Source organism: Peromyscus maniculatus, chromosome 13, assembly GCF_049852395.1.
Source record: "Peromyscus maniculatus bairdii isolate BWxNUB_F1_BW_parent chromosome 13, HU_Pman_BW_mat_3.1, whole genome shotgun sequence".
NCBI lineage: Eukaryota > Metazoa > Chordata > Mammalia > Rodentia > Cricetidae > Peromyscus > Peromyscus maniculatus.
The window spans coordinates 9410002-9427010 of record NC_134864.1 but is presented as its reverse complement, the minus strand read 5'-3'; the positions used below and the strand labels follow the sequence as shown (position 1 = coordinate 9427010).

The 17009-nt window shown below is 55.9% G+C and overlaps 1 protein-coding gene across 3 annotated transcripts; it reads right to left on the bottom strand.

The window, feature by feature from the left end:
• Positions 1–728: 728 nt before the first annotated feature.
• On the bottom strand, positions 729–11381 carry Klhl30 (kelch like family member 30). 3 transcript variants are annotated; one of them, XM_006988687.4, is made up of 8 exons: positions 11273–11381; positions 8553–9400; positions 7465–7600; positions 5445–5531; positions 4957–5112; positions 3808–3996; positions 3277–3422; positions 729–2120 (listed from the first exon to the last, which is right to left on the bottom strand). In XM_006988687.4, exons 2-8 carry the CDS (start codon positions 9324–9326, stop codon positions 1863–1865), a joined length of 1746 nt encoding a protein of 581 aa, XP_006988749.1. In that variant the 5' UTR covers positions 9327–9400; positions 11273–11381; the 3' UTR covers positions 729–1862. The 3 variants fall into 3 exon arrangements, with proteins under 3 accessions (XP_006988749.1, XP_076405705.1, XP_076405706.1); XM_076549590.1 differs by having other exon boundaries at positions 11248–11357; XM_076549591.1 differs by lacking the exon at positions 11273–11381 and adding an exon at positions 10733–10858.
• Between the last annotated feature and the right edge of the window lie 5628 nt (positions 11382–17009).

The window sequence follows — 17009 nt, the reverse complement described above, 5'->3', positions numbered from 1 at the left end:
GGACCATGCCCTCCCTGGAAGGCATGTGTCCCCGCTCCAGGACCTCCCCCACTCACGCTCGCCCAGGGATGCATGGCCTTCCAACTCCCCATTTCTGGTTGAAGTCAGCTTCCCTCTTTCAGCCTTCACCTTCGAACAGCCCTGGGATGGCATGCTTAGGAAACACTGTGGGGCAGAGACTTCATGCTGTCTTCACCATCAACCACAGGATGAGAGCTACATCCTGATCTGCAGGGGGAGAGAGACTGGACCTGGCATGGGCTTTTGAAACCTGAAAGCTACCCCCTACTCCCCTCACCCCCAACGCACTTCTTCTAATAAGGCCACACCTCCTAATCCTTCTAATCCTTTCCAACAGTGCCACTCCCTGGTGACCTATGGGGGCCGTCCTTATTCAAGCCACCACACCCTGGGAGCACTCAGAACCCAAGTCTGGCTTCTGTCCTGTACCCCCTGCCCTATTTGATCTCTGAGTCAGGTCTAGGAGCAAAGTGAACCCTGACTCGCAAAAGCAGGATGGCATCGAGTCCTGTCCTCAGAACCCAGGGGTGTCAGGACCACTCTGATCCTCTGGGCTGGTCCTGGAGAAGAAGTCCATGTGCAGTGGGAGCTGGAGGCCACTCAAGGCCTCAGTGGGCTAGTAGCTGATGCTGGCCTGACCAGTTCCTAACCTGCAGTCTAGGTCCTCACCAGTCTGTGACAGACAGATCACGCCACTCACACACAGTGAGAGTCCTTTATTGTTTGGTTACAAATCCTAGTGCCTTGTTCTGGAGGAGAGGAAGGAGAAGAAGGATCAGAGGAAGTAAGGATGGGAGGGAGGGAGGAAGGGAAAGAGACACACAGAAAACATGTGGAGACTGAGCCATACACAACCGCAGTGAGACTAAGGTCTGAATCCCTCCAAATCATATCACGACAGACAGTAGAACCCATCAGGTTTTAGCCCCACCCCATCCCAGCCGACCACTGGAAGCAAGCTTCTGACACACCCAGAGGTCATCCCCAGAAGTCCCTGCAGACCAGGGTGAGGGGTCACGTGTCAGATATTTACATTATGATTCATAACAGTAGCAAAATTACAGTTATGAAGTAGCGATGAAATAATTCTATGGTTGGGGTTCACCACACATGAGGAACTATATTTAAAGGCTGCGGCATTAGGAAGGCTGAGAGCTGCTCTCCAAGGGGATCCTCCCCTGCCTCACTCTCCTGCCCTGCACCACACCCCCTGCCTTCCTAGTGTCTCCTCAGGGGCTGCCTTCCTGGTGTCAGAGGTCCCCACGGTGGGGCAGGGACCACCGTCATCCCAGAAGCAGATCTGTAAACACAGTACCAACATGCAGAGGCTAAGGACGGAGAGCCTGGCCCTCATCCAGCCATCCCACGTGGGGTGGGTGTGGAATCTGAGGAAAGAGGGGAGAGAGAAGCCGTGGACATAGTCAAAGAGCTGAGGTGGGCACCCAAGTGTGAGGTCCTGGCTCAGTGTTCTGAGTACCCCACTTAACCCCTCATTTTTGATGCTTCCACCAAAACCACGGGTGGGTAGAGCCAGAAGAGCTGATGGTACGGAGCCTGTTTCCTTGGCGGGTGCCATCCAGGACCCCTCAGCATCCTTCTCTGAGGTCTACAGGGACAGCAGAGTCCTCTCTTCCCCACCACGTGGTACCAGGGTCTCACTCTTACCACTGGTCACAAAGTTTGGTAGCACCAGAGACTAGAGCTGTGTCCTCAGCGGTGACATCTGATAGTGAGGCCAGTCCAAGCCCTGGAGTGGGCAGCAGCTCACAGTAACGGAAGACAAGCGCGACATGAGCCATTCTGCAGGGCCAGGAAGAGCTGACCCAGGAACTCCTTCCTTCCTAGTGTTCCTGAGCGGCACTTGGGCTGAAGGGCTGTGTCCACTTAGAGACGTCCAGGAAGATGGTAGAGGCCCCGTGGTAGAGCCAGAGACGGGGTAGGGAGCCGTGGCGGGCCCAGGCATCCCTCACAGTGTCATAGGCCTCCATCTCCACGTGGTAGTCGCCATCCATGCCCTGCCAGCGGCCACCTGTCACGTACAGCGCGTCACCCAGAGACACCAGTGCACCGTTCTCGTGTAGGCTGTGCTGAGACTGCACCTGTGGATGGCAGCTGTCAGGAGCCGGTGAGCACCCGGAGAGTGGACACAAGGATGCCCTTGGTGGGGCTGGGAACAGCTGCCTGGCCCTGAATCCCAGAGTTCCTCCGCTGCCCGCTGTGGTTATATCGGACGTTTTACCAGGGAGGCCCTGGTCTCTCTCCAACCTACATCTAACAGGACAGCCCCTTCAGGCTCTGGGAGTCACAGGATCCAAGTGGAGTGCTGAGATCTGAGCCCAGAGCTGCCTCCAGGGCGTCTATATTGAGCCTTGGCTTCACTGTAGCTCTCTTGGAGAGGACCGATGTGCCAGAAAAGGCCTGGGTTGCCTCTGCCTGCAGGCCCAACGAGGTCAAAGTAGAGCTCACGCTACTGGGAGCCCAGCCCGTGCTGTGGCTCAGCCGGGAGGCTCAGGGGAGCAGCCCCCTGACAAGGGCTTGCTCTGCGCCTGCTTCACTACCGTCATGGGGCCCCCAGTCAGTGGAACGCTGAAGCTAGAGGGCAGCGGTGAGCAGCAGGACACAGTGGGCCCCCTGTCGCCAGGCTGACTGGAGGCTGGAGGGAGGCATCATTTCATCAGGCTCCTGGGACTGACTGAGAAGGGAGAGGTAGGTGGACTAGCCCAGAGCATCCAGCCTGGGACTGAGGAGAAAGGTCAGGGCTCTGGGCTCTGGTGATGGTGCCTGGACATGCCCACCTCCCTCCTACCCCTTCCTGGGCCTGGTGGCTGAAGAAGAGAGGCAAGGTGAGATGATACTGGGGAGATGGCTGCTCCTCACACTCTTAGCTCAGGATCCACCTGCTTGGCTTCATCTCCCACAGGGTGGGACGCTCACCACCCCACAGCTAACAAACACATCTTCCTTTCTACCCATGGCGGCCCCAGAGGCACTCGTCCCTGAACGTGGATTCGATCCCTGAGAAGGGAGACGAGAACTCCAGGGAAAGAGACCTGACAGTGACCAGCGGCCATTGCGTCCCCGTCATCCCTGGCACTGTGGCCGCCCTGTCTTCTAGAGAGAGCCTGGAGGCCTGCCCAGCTTCTCTGTTGGCCTCGGACACTCCTCCACACCTCCGTTCTGTGGTACCTTGAGGGTGCCAGGAGTCCAGCAAGGCTGCACCAGGGGGTGGGCAGGGGGAGGCACGGGGAGACTCACCTTCTGCCACAGGTTGGCCCCCGGGTCATACACGTAGACCTTCTTCGTGTTATCGCCAATGAGATAGAGGGCTCCGTTCAGAGCAGCGCAGCGTGGGGAGGATAGGTACTTGGGCAGGAAGGGTGAGGCGATCACGCTCCACGCATCTGCAGGGCACATGGATGGCTAACTTCACCAGGAGGAGGGGAGCAGTTCCTCACTGGGGAAGGTCACGAAGGGCTCCGCTCTGAGGGCTCCAGAGCCCCAGCACACTCACTGCCAATGGAGTAAGCCTAGAGCAGTGAACTGTGAGGCCTCTGCCTTACCTGCCTCTCACTGGGCCATGTGGCCGGCGAGGAGCGGGGAGCAGGAGAGGCAGGAGGGTCTTTGACCTGGTCACCTTCCCACCTCATTCCCACAGGCTTCTGGGAGTCCCCGGGCCTCTGCATCTATCCAACCCACACTTCCGCACACCCCGCCAGGTCCAGAAGCCATACGCCCCATCTGGCCCCCGTCACCTTGGGAACACAGGCCGTCAGGGAGGCCCCCCACCTGTCACAGGGCTGTAGCACTGCAGGGCCAGCATGTTGTACTTGCAGGCGCTGGAGCCCACCAGGTAGAGACGGCCCTGGCAGCTGGCGGCCGAGAAGTTGCTGACATACTTGAGGGCCGGGCTGACAGGACTCCAGCTGTCTGTGTAGGGGTCATAACGCTCCACCTCTACGGCGTCCAGGGCAGTGCCTACGGAAGGATGTCCTTAGCTGGGCAGGAGCTGGGCAGTGGGGTCTAGGAATAGGAGACAGTCCTGCAAACGTGGGGTCTGGACTTTTAAAGGTGTCAGGGATGGCCCCAGAGCCCCAGAAAGGGAAGATGGATGAAGGAGGTATGTCCTGAGGGAGGTACTGAGCTGGGTCCCATTCCTAGGCAGGGCCTTCCCAAGGCCACACCAGGAAGTGGTATGTGGGTGGGATGGTGGGCACTGGTCCCTAGGGCAAGTCCTGGGAGAACAGGTTGTAAGGCATACGACTATGGTAATAGCCCCCAGTGGGATCGATGTGATAATTGCAATAACTTATTATGGGATACATGCCTCCTAGTCTAAGCCTCTGTGAGAATCTGGGAACCCCCAAGGTGCCTGGTTACTCAGGGCCTATGTACCCTCTGCTTTCCAGCCAAGAGTACAGCTGGAAATTATTAGAAAAAGGGGAGCCCCTGGGGAGGGGGAGCAGTTAGGCATTAGAAATGGCTTCAGGGTCAGACCTATCTGTGGCTCTTTGGGGCCACCTCTGAGTCTTATTTTAATATTCATCTGAGCAGTATACTCCACAGAGAAGCTCTTTGCTATGGCACTGGGGGGTCTGGGTGATGAGGTGGTCCCCATGGCAGGCTGATACAACACGGAGGTCACTGGGAGTCATTCACTTCCCAGTGACCAGGCTGAGGTCTGAGTCCCTGTTTCCGGGGTGTGTGTGATCATCCTGCTGGCCCTGGGGCACTGAGTCCTCCAGGATAGGAAAACAGGGGCTAGCTGGTTCCTGGGTACCCAAGATGCCCCAGACAGGGGTTCTGAGGACTGTCTGCATGGGGCTCACTGACCCCAGAAGGCGAAGAGCTCTCCCCAGCAGCATCCCCAGAGGGGTGTGGGGTGGGGACCTGGGGCTCTAGGAATGAGGGGCCTGGTGATGGGGCGGGAGGCCTCACCACCAATGGCGTAGATCTCTCCGTTCAGCGCTGTGCTGGCGTGGTTTGTACGAGCCTTCAGCATGGGCGCCACAGGCTTCCAGACAGCTTCCTTCAGCGGGAAGCACCAGGCTTGGGTGGTCGACCAGGTGTCTGTTTTGGTGCCTCGTGAGCCACCTGCCAGAGAGAGAGAGAGAGAGGTTCAGTATACCCAGTGATGTCTCCTAGCACCTGTCAGTGGACTCTGAATTTGTATTCATTTGCTTTACAATCATTTTGGGTTTTGCTTGTTTGGGTCAGGCTGGCCTCAAGCTTGCTGTATAGCCAAGGATGACCTTGAGTTTCTGGCCCTCCCCATCTCTACCTCTCAAAATTCCTCCCTTCCAGATGTATAGAAAGGTCTGGAAGGTCTTCACCTTCCAGGGTCCTGTTGGGTAGGAGAGTTGGTTTGAGAGGCTGGTGCTGTGCCAAGTTGATCAGAGTGTCCCGAGGAGCTCTGAGTCACCCACCTGTGACATAGACATCACTGTTGAGTGCTGCCAGAGAGAAGCCCCACTTGTGATAGTCCGGGAAGTCCGGGAGTGCCATCCACTGCCCTGGTGGGGAGAGAGACAGAGGGTCAGAGCGGTAGAGCTCCTGCAGGCCCTCTGGCCGCACCCCCCCCTCCTCCACCCCCCCCTCCCCCACCCCGCCGCTGCTACTGCACCTACCTGCCCTGGTTCCTTTTATAGAAAGTGACTGCAGAAACACCCCCCCCCACACACACACACACACATACTAGTGATGAAGAAAATGGGGTCAGAGAGAGTCTGGGGTGTCCCAGCTCATCACATTCCCCACAGCACCCCTTAGAGCCTGGGCCCAGACTGGACAAGTATGGCACAAGGATATAAAAGACAGCCCAAGATCTGCCCCCTGTTGGCACCCTGGCCTGAAGCTGACCCTCCTAAATGGACCTAGTCTACCTCAGTCATAGAGGGTATCAGCTGTGTGTGGGCATCGCTCATTCAGTTACTCATCTATTTATCCATCCATCCCAAGCCACTCTCCATTTACGAGGCAGACAAGATAAGCAGAGAACGAGATACCAGTCTTGCAGCAGGTAGAGTGAAGTCCAAACCCCGACTTGCATGCACCAGCTGTGTGAACTTAGACAAGGCCCAGCCTCAGCCTCCCTGTCTATAGAATGGGGGTGAACTGGGCCTGAGAGATGGCTCAGCCAGCGAAGGCTCTTGTCATCAAGACTGATGATTTGAATTTGATCCCTAGATGCCACATGACAGAAGGAGGTAACTAACTCCCACAAGCTGCTTCCACCTGTTAACCGTGGTGCTGGCATGAGGGAGGGAACACACACACACACACACACACACACACACACACACACACACAAATAAATAAATAAATTTAAAAAGATGTGGTATGAGATGTGAGACACATGGGAAGTGGAGGTTGATAGGCTGTTGTCCCTGTTGTGAGGGACAAAGTGATGAGTAGTGCTTTGAAAGAAGCCATCATGAATGAGATCATAGGCGTGGGAAAGTCGAATCCTATGAATGGGCTGCTTGCAAGTGTTTGTGGGAGACCAGGCCTTGGGGAAGTCCCCTGGAATACTGTTGACTGTTTATGACAGTTTGGGAACATGTAGAATTCTAGAACTCATGGTGAGCCGAGCCTGGACCCTGGACAGGAACGGAGTGTCCCCTGATTCATGTCTGTGTCACCCCAGGGTGAGGATGGCCCAGCAATCGCAGACGGTTGCTGCCAGCCAGCTGCCGTCTCCTGACGTCAACCCCAAATCCCCACTCGTCAGCCTCTGACCTGGACGGCTGGCTGTGGACTTCCTCCAGCCCGCCAGAGCTGATGCAGTGGGCACTGGCAACCTGCCTCAGTCCTGGAGCCAACTAGCCCACATCAGCACTTTCCCAAGAGCTCTCCTGGGCAGACAGCCTGTGGGGTGCCCTACTACCCTCTCCCAAGACTCTTTTTTTTACAACTATAGGAGAAGACACTGGGAACCCATTTCACAGATGAGAAAAATCAAGACACATCCAGGGAGGTAAAAATGAGCTGTTCTAGGGTCAGATTGGATCCCAGTTTGGGCTGACCCGGAGGTGAACTTTAACTCCTGGGCTGTTAGCTCCCATTTCCGCCACCCCCCCCCTCCCAGAGCCTTGGTTCCCACACTGGGTGCTCAGGACAGGGGAGCCTAGAGCAATTGATGGGCTGGCACATCCACCCTGAGTAGCACTGTTTGGGCTGTGGGGCCTTGAATCCCAACCACCAGGGCCTAATAAAAACCAGAGGTAAGGCTTCTGCCAGAGGGAGAATGGACTGGAAGTATTACCCAATTCTTCTCTGCCGCCCCCTCCCCATGGCCACCAGGCTCCTCTGCAAGCCTGGAACAGCCTGACACTCAACCTTCTGGAGGCAGAGCTTGGGCAGGTCCCCCATTCTCTGGACACCTCACTGGCTCTACCCCAAGGTGGTGCATGGTTCATGCCCAGGACAAGCATGGCAGGTACTTACTGGCTTTGGTGTTGTAGAAGGCGAAGTTCCCAGTGTGGGGGCTGGGCTCTTCACCACCCTCCTCGTCTTCCTCCAGGGCCCGCCCCCCCACGACCACCAGCACCTCCTGCATCGTCTGTGGGAGGCCAGGAAGCTCCTGTGGGGGCGGGGGGAGCCAGGTCAGAGTGGCCAGCCACTGTCTGCCCAGCACAGGGCTCCATGGGTGCTGTTCCGTTAGTGCCTGGGCTTGAGGTTAGGTGGGCCCTGGTATGTGTGCACGCGTGCACGTGTGTATGCATCTGTGAGCACCTGTGCATGCATGTGTGCATGGGCTGGACATGGTGGTGCACACCCCCGCCCTGTGAATGCCACCACCCCATGAACACCCGCGCCCCGTGCACACCCTCACACCGTGAAGAGCTGTGTCTCTCACTGGTCACAAAGGGCTTTCCCAGGTGCTGCGGATTACCCTTGGGGTGATTACCCTTGGGGTGATTACCCTTGGGGTGATTACCCTTGGGGTGATTACCCTTGGGGTGATTACCCTTGGGACAGCCACAGCGAGGCCTGTCACTTGTCAGGACCTGCCCGCTGCCAGCATGAACAGGGCCGGAACTCCACACAGGTTCAGTCGGGGCCCCCTCAGGAGCCCCTGGTGACGGTTTCCAGGTCCCACAGTGCAGCTGTGCCACTGTCCTGGATGCTTTGCCCAAATCTTCCTCCCGTCCCACTCCTATGCCTCCTCTCAGGTCTGGCTCCAGTGCTGCCTCCTCCAGGGAGTCCTTTCTGACTGCCAGCCCTCGCCAAGATGCCCCTAGTACACTCCCAGCGCTGGCCTTTCCACTACACTTTAACTCTGTATTCAGACTCATCCTCACTCAGTGGAAGGCTTCTTAAAGACAGAGACACTTCTAGTTTCTTCCCTTGGTATTCAGAGCATGGCACACTTGAAAGGTCAATGGTGATGCTCTCTCAGGGGACCAGCCTGCAGCAGGGAGCCATACTCGATTGGGCACTTTGAGGGTGCCCACTCTTTTCTCCCCCTGCAGGTGGGAACTCCGGGGATCCTCCTCCACGCCTTAGGCGCAAGCCCCCTGCCCCTCACTCACCGCACTGTGGCCCTGGGACAGGGCCTCCTGGCATGCCTCTGACTCCTGGATCAGCGGCTCTGTGGCCAGCAACTGCTGCACACGGGGCCGTGGCACCGCATCCAGGTGCACCAGGCTGAGGAGCTCGGGCAGGTGGGCAGACCGCTCCTGGGGGTCATGGCGCACCCAGCGCAGCAGGGCTTCGAGCCGACTCTGCTCCGGTTGGACCTGCAGCAGGTCACTGGCCAGACAGGTGGCCAGTCGGTCTCTAGGCAGCTGCAGGAACTCATCCTCTTGGGCCACGGCCTCGAAGTTCTCCCGCAGGAAGGCCCAGGCTTTGGCAGCCACGCCCAAGAGTCCCTGCTGCTCCCCGAACTCGCAGATGCCCAAGCAGTTGGTGGCGTCCAGCTGCTGCTGGAGGTACCGACCACAGACCTTCTGCACAGTGGGGAAGTGGAGGCGCGATGCGGTGCGGGTCAGCGCCTCCACGTTGGTCTGAGTGATGGTCAGGCGGCCAGTGTACACAAAGTCCACCAGCTGACCCACCGCAGCCGGATCCACATCTCGCAGCTCCACACGGGCCGAAAAGCTCTCAGCAAAGTCTCCGGCAAACATGGCATGGAAGTAGGGGCTGCTCAGAGCCAGAAGGCTGCGGTGACAGGGCAGCTCCTGGTCACCAACTAGCAGGGTGACATCGGCCAGCTTGGGCAGGGAGCGCAGACGCTGCAGGCCATCCAGCATGTCTTGGGCATGTGAAGGCAGATGGAAGTCCAGGTTGTCTAGATTCCTCACCATGATGGTATGCCCACCAGAGACCCTTCTGGGCCACCCTCTTTCCCGGAAGTAGTACCCGGGGCTCGCCTGAGCACCTGAGTAGGAAAACAGGGTCAGCCGTGAGAGCTACGGCCTCATCCACCTATGATTCAGTTATGACTGTCTGGGCATCCGCCATTGCCACCCCTGGCAAGCACCCACCTACTGCATGTTGCCATTGTGGGGGCCACTTTAGGCATCCCATATCCTGCTCTATCCCAGGTTCTCAGCCCTGTGGGCAAGCCAACGGTTGCTTCTACTTTATAGAGAGGAAACTGAGGGCTAGATCTACTACTTATGGCCAACTAGTTAGGGTAATATTGGATCACCTAGAGAACACAAGCCCGGGTCCTCCTATCTTCCACAGCTTAGACCTCCAGGGTTAGGGAACCTCCCTGCTCCAAGCACCCAAGAGGCTTCCACTCTCAGGCTCCACGCTGCTGGGCAGGCAGGCCACTGGAGGTGTTTTTAGGTTTTGCTCTGCACTACTGGTTTTCACAGCCTGTCTGCATGACCTTGCTGGGTGACTTGGTTGAGCCACACCATTGCTGGTCCTGTTTCCTCAGCTTCGGATGGAGAGACTAAGGCTTGGAGTCACCTTCCCAGGCGGTTCCTATGCACAGCCACTTCCCAGCCACTTCCTGTGGCCCCGAGATCACGCTGCCAGGTAAGTGCTGTTATTTTCCAGAGAAACTGATGCAGAGGGTTTGAGTCATCTACCCAAGACCACAGGGCTAGGAAGTGGGGGAGCCAGCAATTGAATTCAGGGTCAGGCTCGCAACCGGGAACTCAGTTTTAACTACAGCAGCTTTCCCATGGCATAGCGTGCAGGCGTGGCCTGTCAGCAGATCCACTTCTAGACTTAACTACATGCGTGTCTGGTATTTTACCCCAAGGAAACCACCAGAGAAACAGCCACTGGTCACAGTGGGGCACACCTGCGACCCCAACACTCAGAAAGCTGAGGCCCGAGGGTTACCAGCAAATCCAAGGCCTGCTTGGGCTACATAGTGAGACCTTGCCAAAAAAAAATTCTTTTAGAAAGAAAGAAGTGGGGGGAAGAAAAGGGAGTGAGGGAGGAGAAAGGGGGGGCAAAGGAAAGAGGGGGAGGATCTATATGGAGGCACCCATCCTCAGTCCCTCACAGCTAAAAGCTGCACAATGGTAATAGTATATTGCCCCCTCCTGGGAGTGGGGGTTACCTCACACAGCCACCACAGTGCTGGAGGATTAGCAAGTCTGGTGGACGCCTGGAAAATGAGGAAATCAAAGGACGAGTCCTAGCCAGGGAGCTGGCAAACCACAGGGCCTGGGGCTGGGGTGGGCTGGGAGCTTGAACCCATGCCCCAGTCCCTGATGCAATCTCCTTCCTATACACAGGGACCTACCTGAGGACCTGTCAGGAAGAGTTTCAAGGGGCAGCCTTGGCTCAGGCCCGCAAAGGGAAGCTCAGGAGACCGTTGACTTCAAGGCCCTCATACCCACCAGGAATCTCTCCTGCCTACCCTCTTGGGGAGGCCTCTGTTAGCTGGGGCCGGTGTAGGAAGGGCTGTGCCCAAGCCAGCGCCCACAGTCCTTGCATTCCAATCATCGCTGGGCTCTTTGGCTGTGGACTGTAGCTGCAGTGGTACAACCAGGCCTGGGCGTTCAGCGCCTCTCCAAGGGGCCTCAGAGATACCTGCTGACCCCGGCTGCTGCAGTGCCACAGAGGCCGGAGGGCAAAGGGGGAGTTTGGGGTCTTAGCAGGGTGCTCATGGGTCTTTAGAGTCTTAGCAGGATGGCATTGGCTTCAACCTGGCTAATGTGGCTGCATTCCTCGGGCCCAGCTCCGCGCTCTGAACCCATATGGCCCCCAGGAGCCCTTTGCCTGTAGAGGACTCCATTAAGTCTAGCTGGCACTCACCTCCTCGTAGATCCATTGATCTTACCTGTTAGTAGGCCTCCTTAGGGCCCCTTGCTGAGACCATAGACCAAAGGGCAAGACTTAGGCTGAAGTGTGGGCCACAAAGGAGGCCTGCTGGGCTGAACTGGGCTGGGCTGGGCTGGGCAGGCCACGTGGGAACTTAGGGGTATTTTTAGACTCTGTATGGGAGGGAGGGGGGAGTGGAGGAGGAGGGAGTGAGGTCCCAGCTCTTCGAAGACTGTCTCCTTTGAAAGCCCACACTGTCTGAAGTCACACAGGAGACTTCTGGGTACCCAGAGTACTAGAATGGACAGTGGGGAGCTTCTTGGGCAAGCCGGTGTTTTGATTCATATCCCAGGCCGTCAGGCTGAGCTGGGGGAGCTGAGAATGTGCCATGGAGACACATCAGGGTGGAGACAGCAGGAGCCTGTGCTGGGGCCTGTGGGACCCATAGAAAACTGCTCAGGGCCGACACTAAGAACCTTCTGGTACTGCTTCGCCACTGTGCTGATGAGGACTCAGGTAGCCACAGCCCCTCTGTGGGGTGGGACGGTCGCGTCATGAGTAAGTACAGGCTGGACAAGCTTGAGGTCCACAGTGGAGGTGGGGAGGCTTCAGCAGCAAAGGTAGTTCTCAGGGTAGTGATGGGTAGTGATGGGGAGACTCCTGACTCCTGAGTGCACGGTGGGAGAGACTGGGCTTGTCCCCACACAAGAAACAAAGCCTTGGCCTTGGGCTGCCCCGGTGTTCCCCTCCATCCGGAATGCTCAGGCAGCTGAGAAATGGGGGTCATCCAAAAAGAAAGTGGCCAAGGTTTGCAACCTTCCATGAAGTGCTTGGTTCGTGGGGACACACTTCTTTTCGCAGACAGACTCTAGGATGCTTACGTCAGCCAAGGTCAGGTTGGGTCAGGGACCAGAGGAGGCGGTCAGAGGAAGGGGCAAGGCGAAGACTTTGCTTACTGCCCCGTTCGCAGGGCCAGTGCTTCTGCTGTTGGGGGAGGGGGGAATGAAGGACAGGGACTGTAACCCAGCAGACCGTGGGGACATTAGAGGCCCGGTGTATTATTGGATGAGAGACTTGGTAGGGAACACAACACCAGGGACTCAACATGACAGGTTGCTTCCAAGAGCTGGGACTTTAAAGTAGATGATACAAGTCAGACATGTTTTTGAAATATAAAGATATGTAGCAGAGCTCTCCTATAGTAAATGACAGTACCCCTCCCCGAGACTGTCAACTCTGAGTCTGGACAGGTACACATGGCTGGGTGGCTGGCTGGCCGGCTGGACACGTGCATGTCACTGCCTTGATCACTTGATGCTGAATCATGAGTTTTGAGGAGACTGGTTTGAAAACATGACTTTAAGCGTCATCTTGACAGGAAGATGCCTTCCTCCCCAAGGCTGAATGTGACTCCAGGCACAGCTCCTATTCACGGGCTTTCGGCTCATTTTCCGTTTTGGACACTATGATGAAGAGTATCAGCTACACAGTTACTTCCCTGGAACAGACTCCCAGTGTGAATTCACCAAACTAAAATGCGTCACTAAAATCTTTTAAAGGTTCGGCTCACCCCAGAGGGACCAGGCCTGGAGGAGGCACACCTGCTTTTGCTGGTGCGTGGATGTTCCTGTGGCCATGAGGCCAACCCAGGATAGGGTCCCACAGGTTAGACTGCCTCGCACAGCTCAGGTTTTATGTTCCAGCTGGTGCGCAGAGTCTCTGGGTGCATGCGAGATTGATTTGGGGAGGGGCTTGCTGTAAACATTCTCTTCCAGCAGTTAGCCACTGCTCTCCACACCGTTACTGACTTCTTCTTCAGTCCCTGTGGTGTGGCTACAGAACTGGTTGTTTTGTTTTGTTTTGTTTTGTTTTACCTCAGGCCATGCTTTCCATGTGTGAACAGTCAGGCTTCTCTGTTCTTGGGTCAGAACCACCTTGCTGGATTGACACTGCTTTATAATAATGACACCCCAGGTCAGAATCAAGCTCCTTTTCTATGCTCTCCTGTTGTATCTGTCAGCTATTGGTGTGGAACAATTTGTCCCCAAATCTAGTGTCTCAAAAGAGCAATGCCCCACAAGTGCCATCCGGGGGTGGTCCTTTCAGAATGTCCCATCATGCTTCAGTAAGGGGTCTTCAAGCTTTGGTCACCTAAAGGCTGTTTTTGGGTGGGGACCTGCTGGGCTATGTGGAGGAAGACTGGATCCCTCCCTACACATACCTCCCGGGTCTCCATAGGGTCTTTTCTCACCTGGCTACTGGCTTCCCTGAGGTGTTGAGGGAAGCAGCTACAGAATTGGAGTCACAGTGTCTTCCATAGTCTAATCAGAAACGACGCCCCCAGTGTCTGCCCTGCTGTATTCTGAAGGGTAAGAGCTGTGACTATAAAGGGGACAAGGTCACTCAGAACCTTCTTAGAGGCCTCACAGCTTCAGTATCAGTTGCTTCTCATGTTGTGGTGAAGCAACTTAAAGGATAAGAGCTTACTTTGGCTCACAGTTTGAGGGGACACAGCCCATCACCCTGAGGTAAGCGTGGCAGCCAGAGTGTCAGACAGTGGTCATACTGTGTCAGAATCAGGAAACAGAAAGCAGACAGACACTCGCCCTGGGCTTTGAAAGCTCAAGGTCCTTCCCCAGTGATCTACTTCCTCTGGTCAGTTTCTACCTTCAGTGGGTTCCACATCATACCAAAACAAAATCACCAACCGGTCTACCTCCAGTGGGTTCCACATCCTACCAAAACAGGACCACTAACTGACCTACTTCCGATGGGTTCCACATCCTACCAAAACAGGATCACCAACTGACCTACCTCCAATGGGTTCCACATCCTACCAAAATAGGATCACCAACTGGTCTACCTCCAGTGGGTTCCACATTCTAACAAAACAGGACCACTAACTGATTGATCTACCTCCAATGGTTCCACATTTTACCAAAACAGGATCACCAACTGGTCTACCTCCAATGGTTCCACATCCTGCCAAAACAGGATCACCAAGTGGTCTACCTCCAATGGTTCCACATTCTACCAAAACAGGATCACCAAGTGGTCTACCTCCAATGGTTCCACATTCTACCAAAACAGGACCATCACCTGGGGACCAAGAGTTCAAACACATGAGCTTATGTGCAAGACTTTGTCTCTGCTTCTTTGAAATGAACTTTGCAGTTGTATTTTAAAAGCTCAACCTTGTGTTGGGTGGTGGGAGTGCACGCCTTTAATCCCAGCACTCAAGAGGCAGAGGCAGGCAGATATCAGTGAGTTCAAGGCCAGCCTGGTCTACAAAGTGAGTTCCAGGACAGCTAGGACTGTTACACAGAGAAACCCTGTCTCAAAAAAAAAAAACCCACAAACAAAAACAAAAAGCTCAACTTTGCATTAAGCCCTCATTGATCTGGAGAACTGACATCTTACTATGCTTGCTCTGGTCACCAAGGAGGGTACCATTCCTTTATTCAACTTGGCATGGTTTCTATTTCTGTATATTCATTCTGCACACATTTACAAACTGACAAAAGAGTCCTGACTCACCTGAAAGCCTTGTTCTGTGGCCTCAACCTCCGGGGCGTATATGAAGGGATTCTGGGTCCTCAGTGGAGTTTTGCCAGCAGGACAACAGACTTATGTGTCCAACTGTGAGTGTGGCCTTGAGGGGCCAACCTCTGCCTATGTGGGCATCTGCTCCCCACAGGTGAGCTGTTAGAGGGCCAGGGTCTCCTAGCCTGCTGGATAGGTCATCAGAACTATCCAGAATGTCTTTGAAAATCAGCTACCTGTCCTCACCCAGGCCAGAGAAACAGAATCTCTAGGTAGCTTCCTGTAGAAGCAATGTGTCTGCAGAAGAAGTTGCCTTCCATTTGGGCTACAAGCCTAGGTTTGAGTCCCCACTGCCTCCCATGCCTGGCATCCCATCTAGCCCCAGGTCCCTTGGGTCTTCTTGGGTGTCCCTGAGAGTCTGAGTCTGGCCTTTCAGCTGAGAAACTGAGATCCAAAGGCTGTGAGGACCGGGTGTGCCCACTTCTTGACTAGGAGATGCAAGGCTGATGCCCTCCCAAGCCACAACCCAGCCTCCTTCTCTGTTGCTCTCTAAAAGAAATGACAGTAACTACCTGCAGGTGTCACACCCACTAGTGTCTGCTTGTGGAAGTACCACAGGCTAGTGAGCATCTGAGCTTGTGGGTACCTCTGGGCAGGATCCCTCACCCACCGCCCTTCAATCCCACCGGGACCAGGGATGGGCAAGCCAGCGTCAGCACCACATCCCTGATCCTATGATGTAGGGAGGAGTCTGGATCCTCTGGGGGCTGACATCTTGACCTGATGCTGTAGCTGCAGTGAGCGAGCTGGGGTCTGAGTGCCCACTCAGTGGCCAGGCTCTGTGGACACAGGCAGCTTTGCCAGGGGCTGGAGTGATGAGCAAGTGTGTACCAGCCAGGAAGAGGAACTTTATTTAGCAAACACACGTCCAGATTTAGCTCCCTGTGAGGCTCTAGACGCAGAGGAAGCCAAGGGCAGGATAGTGGGGTTCACCAAGTCACCCCCAGAGCAGGTCCCAGGGCTGGAGGCAACTTGTAGCCAGGATCTGTGCTGCTGGCCTTTGCGGCTCTTCCAGCACCAACGCCCATTACCCATGCCAAAGTTATCTCCCTGGAGGTCCCTTTCTGTGGAACCCCTACCTAGTCTTGAGTCTGCTCAGGCTCTGCTCCCCCCAACAGCCTGTCTACTGTCATCCAACAGCCCAAAGGTTAGGGTTCCCTGCTCCCCCCAGTGGTGATGTGGGGACACTGCAGGAGACTCTTGGAGATGGTGTGTCCTCACTGTGCATGTCTTGGTTTGAGGGGCTTGGGCGCAGATCCTCTTCCCGTGGCCTACTGTAGTCTCCTCCCAAAACTCCTATCCCAAAGTCCCCATGGGTTCCAGCCCAGTTCTCCTGGGCCCCACGAGCTGGGTGGTGGCTCATCCTTCTTCATGTCCCCAGAAGCTGAAGACAAACCATTCTTACAGTCAGTGGTGTGGAGGCTCCCTCTCCAGCACCTGGCTGCTGTGGCTCTCTACAGTACCTGGAATCCCCAGGTACTGTTTGGCTCCTTCCTCTGTATCTGAGTGGGAAGGGCTATTATGTGGGAGACACCCAAATGCCCACATGAACACCCCTGGTATGCCCACCCTTGCTGTATGCTATTCCCAGAAACTCGGTTCACCTTCAGAGGGTGCCAACCTTTCTGCTCAGAGGACTCCTCACCTCTTGGTGGATATTCTTGGTGTCCCTGCTCTTAGGGCCCTCCTGTGGCCCTAAGTGGCCCTGCCACTGCCTCCAGCTGTGGGTCTGGGAGGGGCTGGTCAGCTGGAAGACAAAGGGCTAAGGGGAGCCTTCCCTCAGGGATCAGGCAGTACCAGCAGCCATGACTGACCAGCAGGAGAATCAGGGCAAGGCCACTTGTCTGCCTTGGGGCTTTGGAGTCTCCTCCATAATTCTTTTTTCCCTCCTCCTTCCTGCCAGGAAGAATGTTCACTCTAGACCCAGCTCCCCTCCGGTTTTACAGATGGGGGTTGCCATTTTTTAAAAAAGGCAGAAGCAGAGGCAGGCCCAGGGCTGAGGCCCAGAGGGCGGTGTATAGAGGCTGTTGCTGTGACTGAGACCACCAGCACTACGGAAACAGGCAAGGGACATCCAGGAGACTGCTGGAAACAAGACCGGCGGGGTGGGGGGGGCAGCATTGTGCTGGGATGCCAGCTCCTTGGCTGCAGGG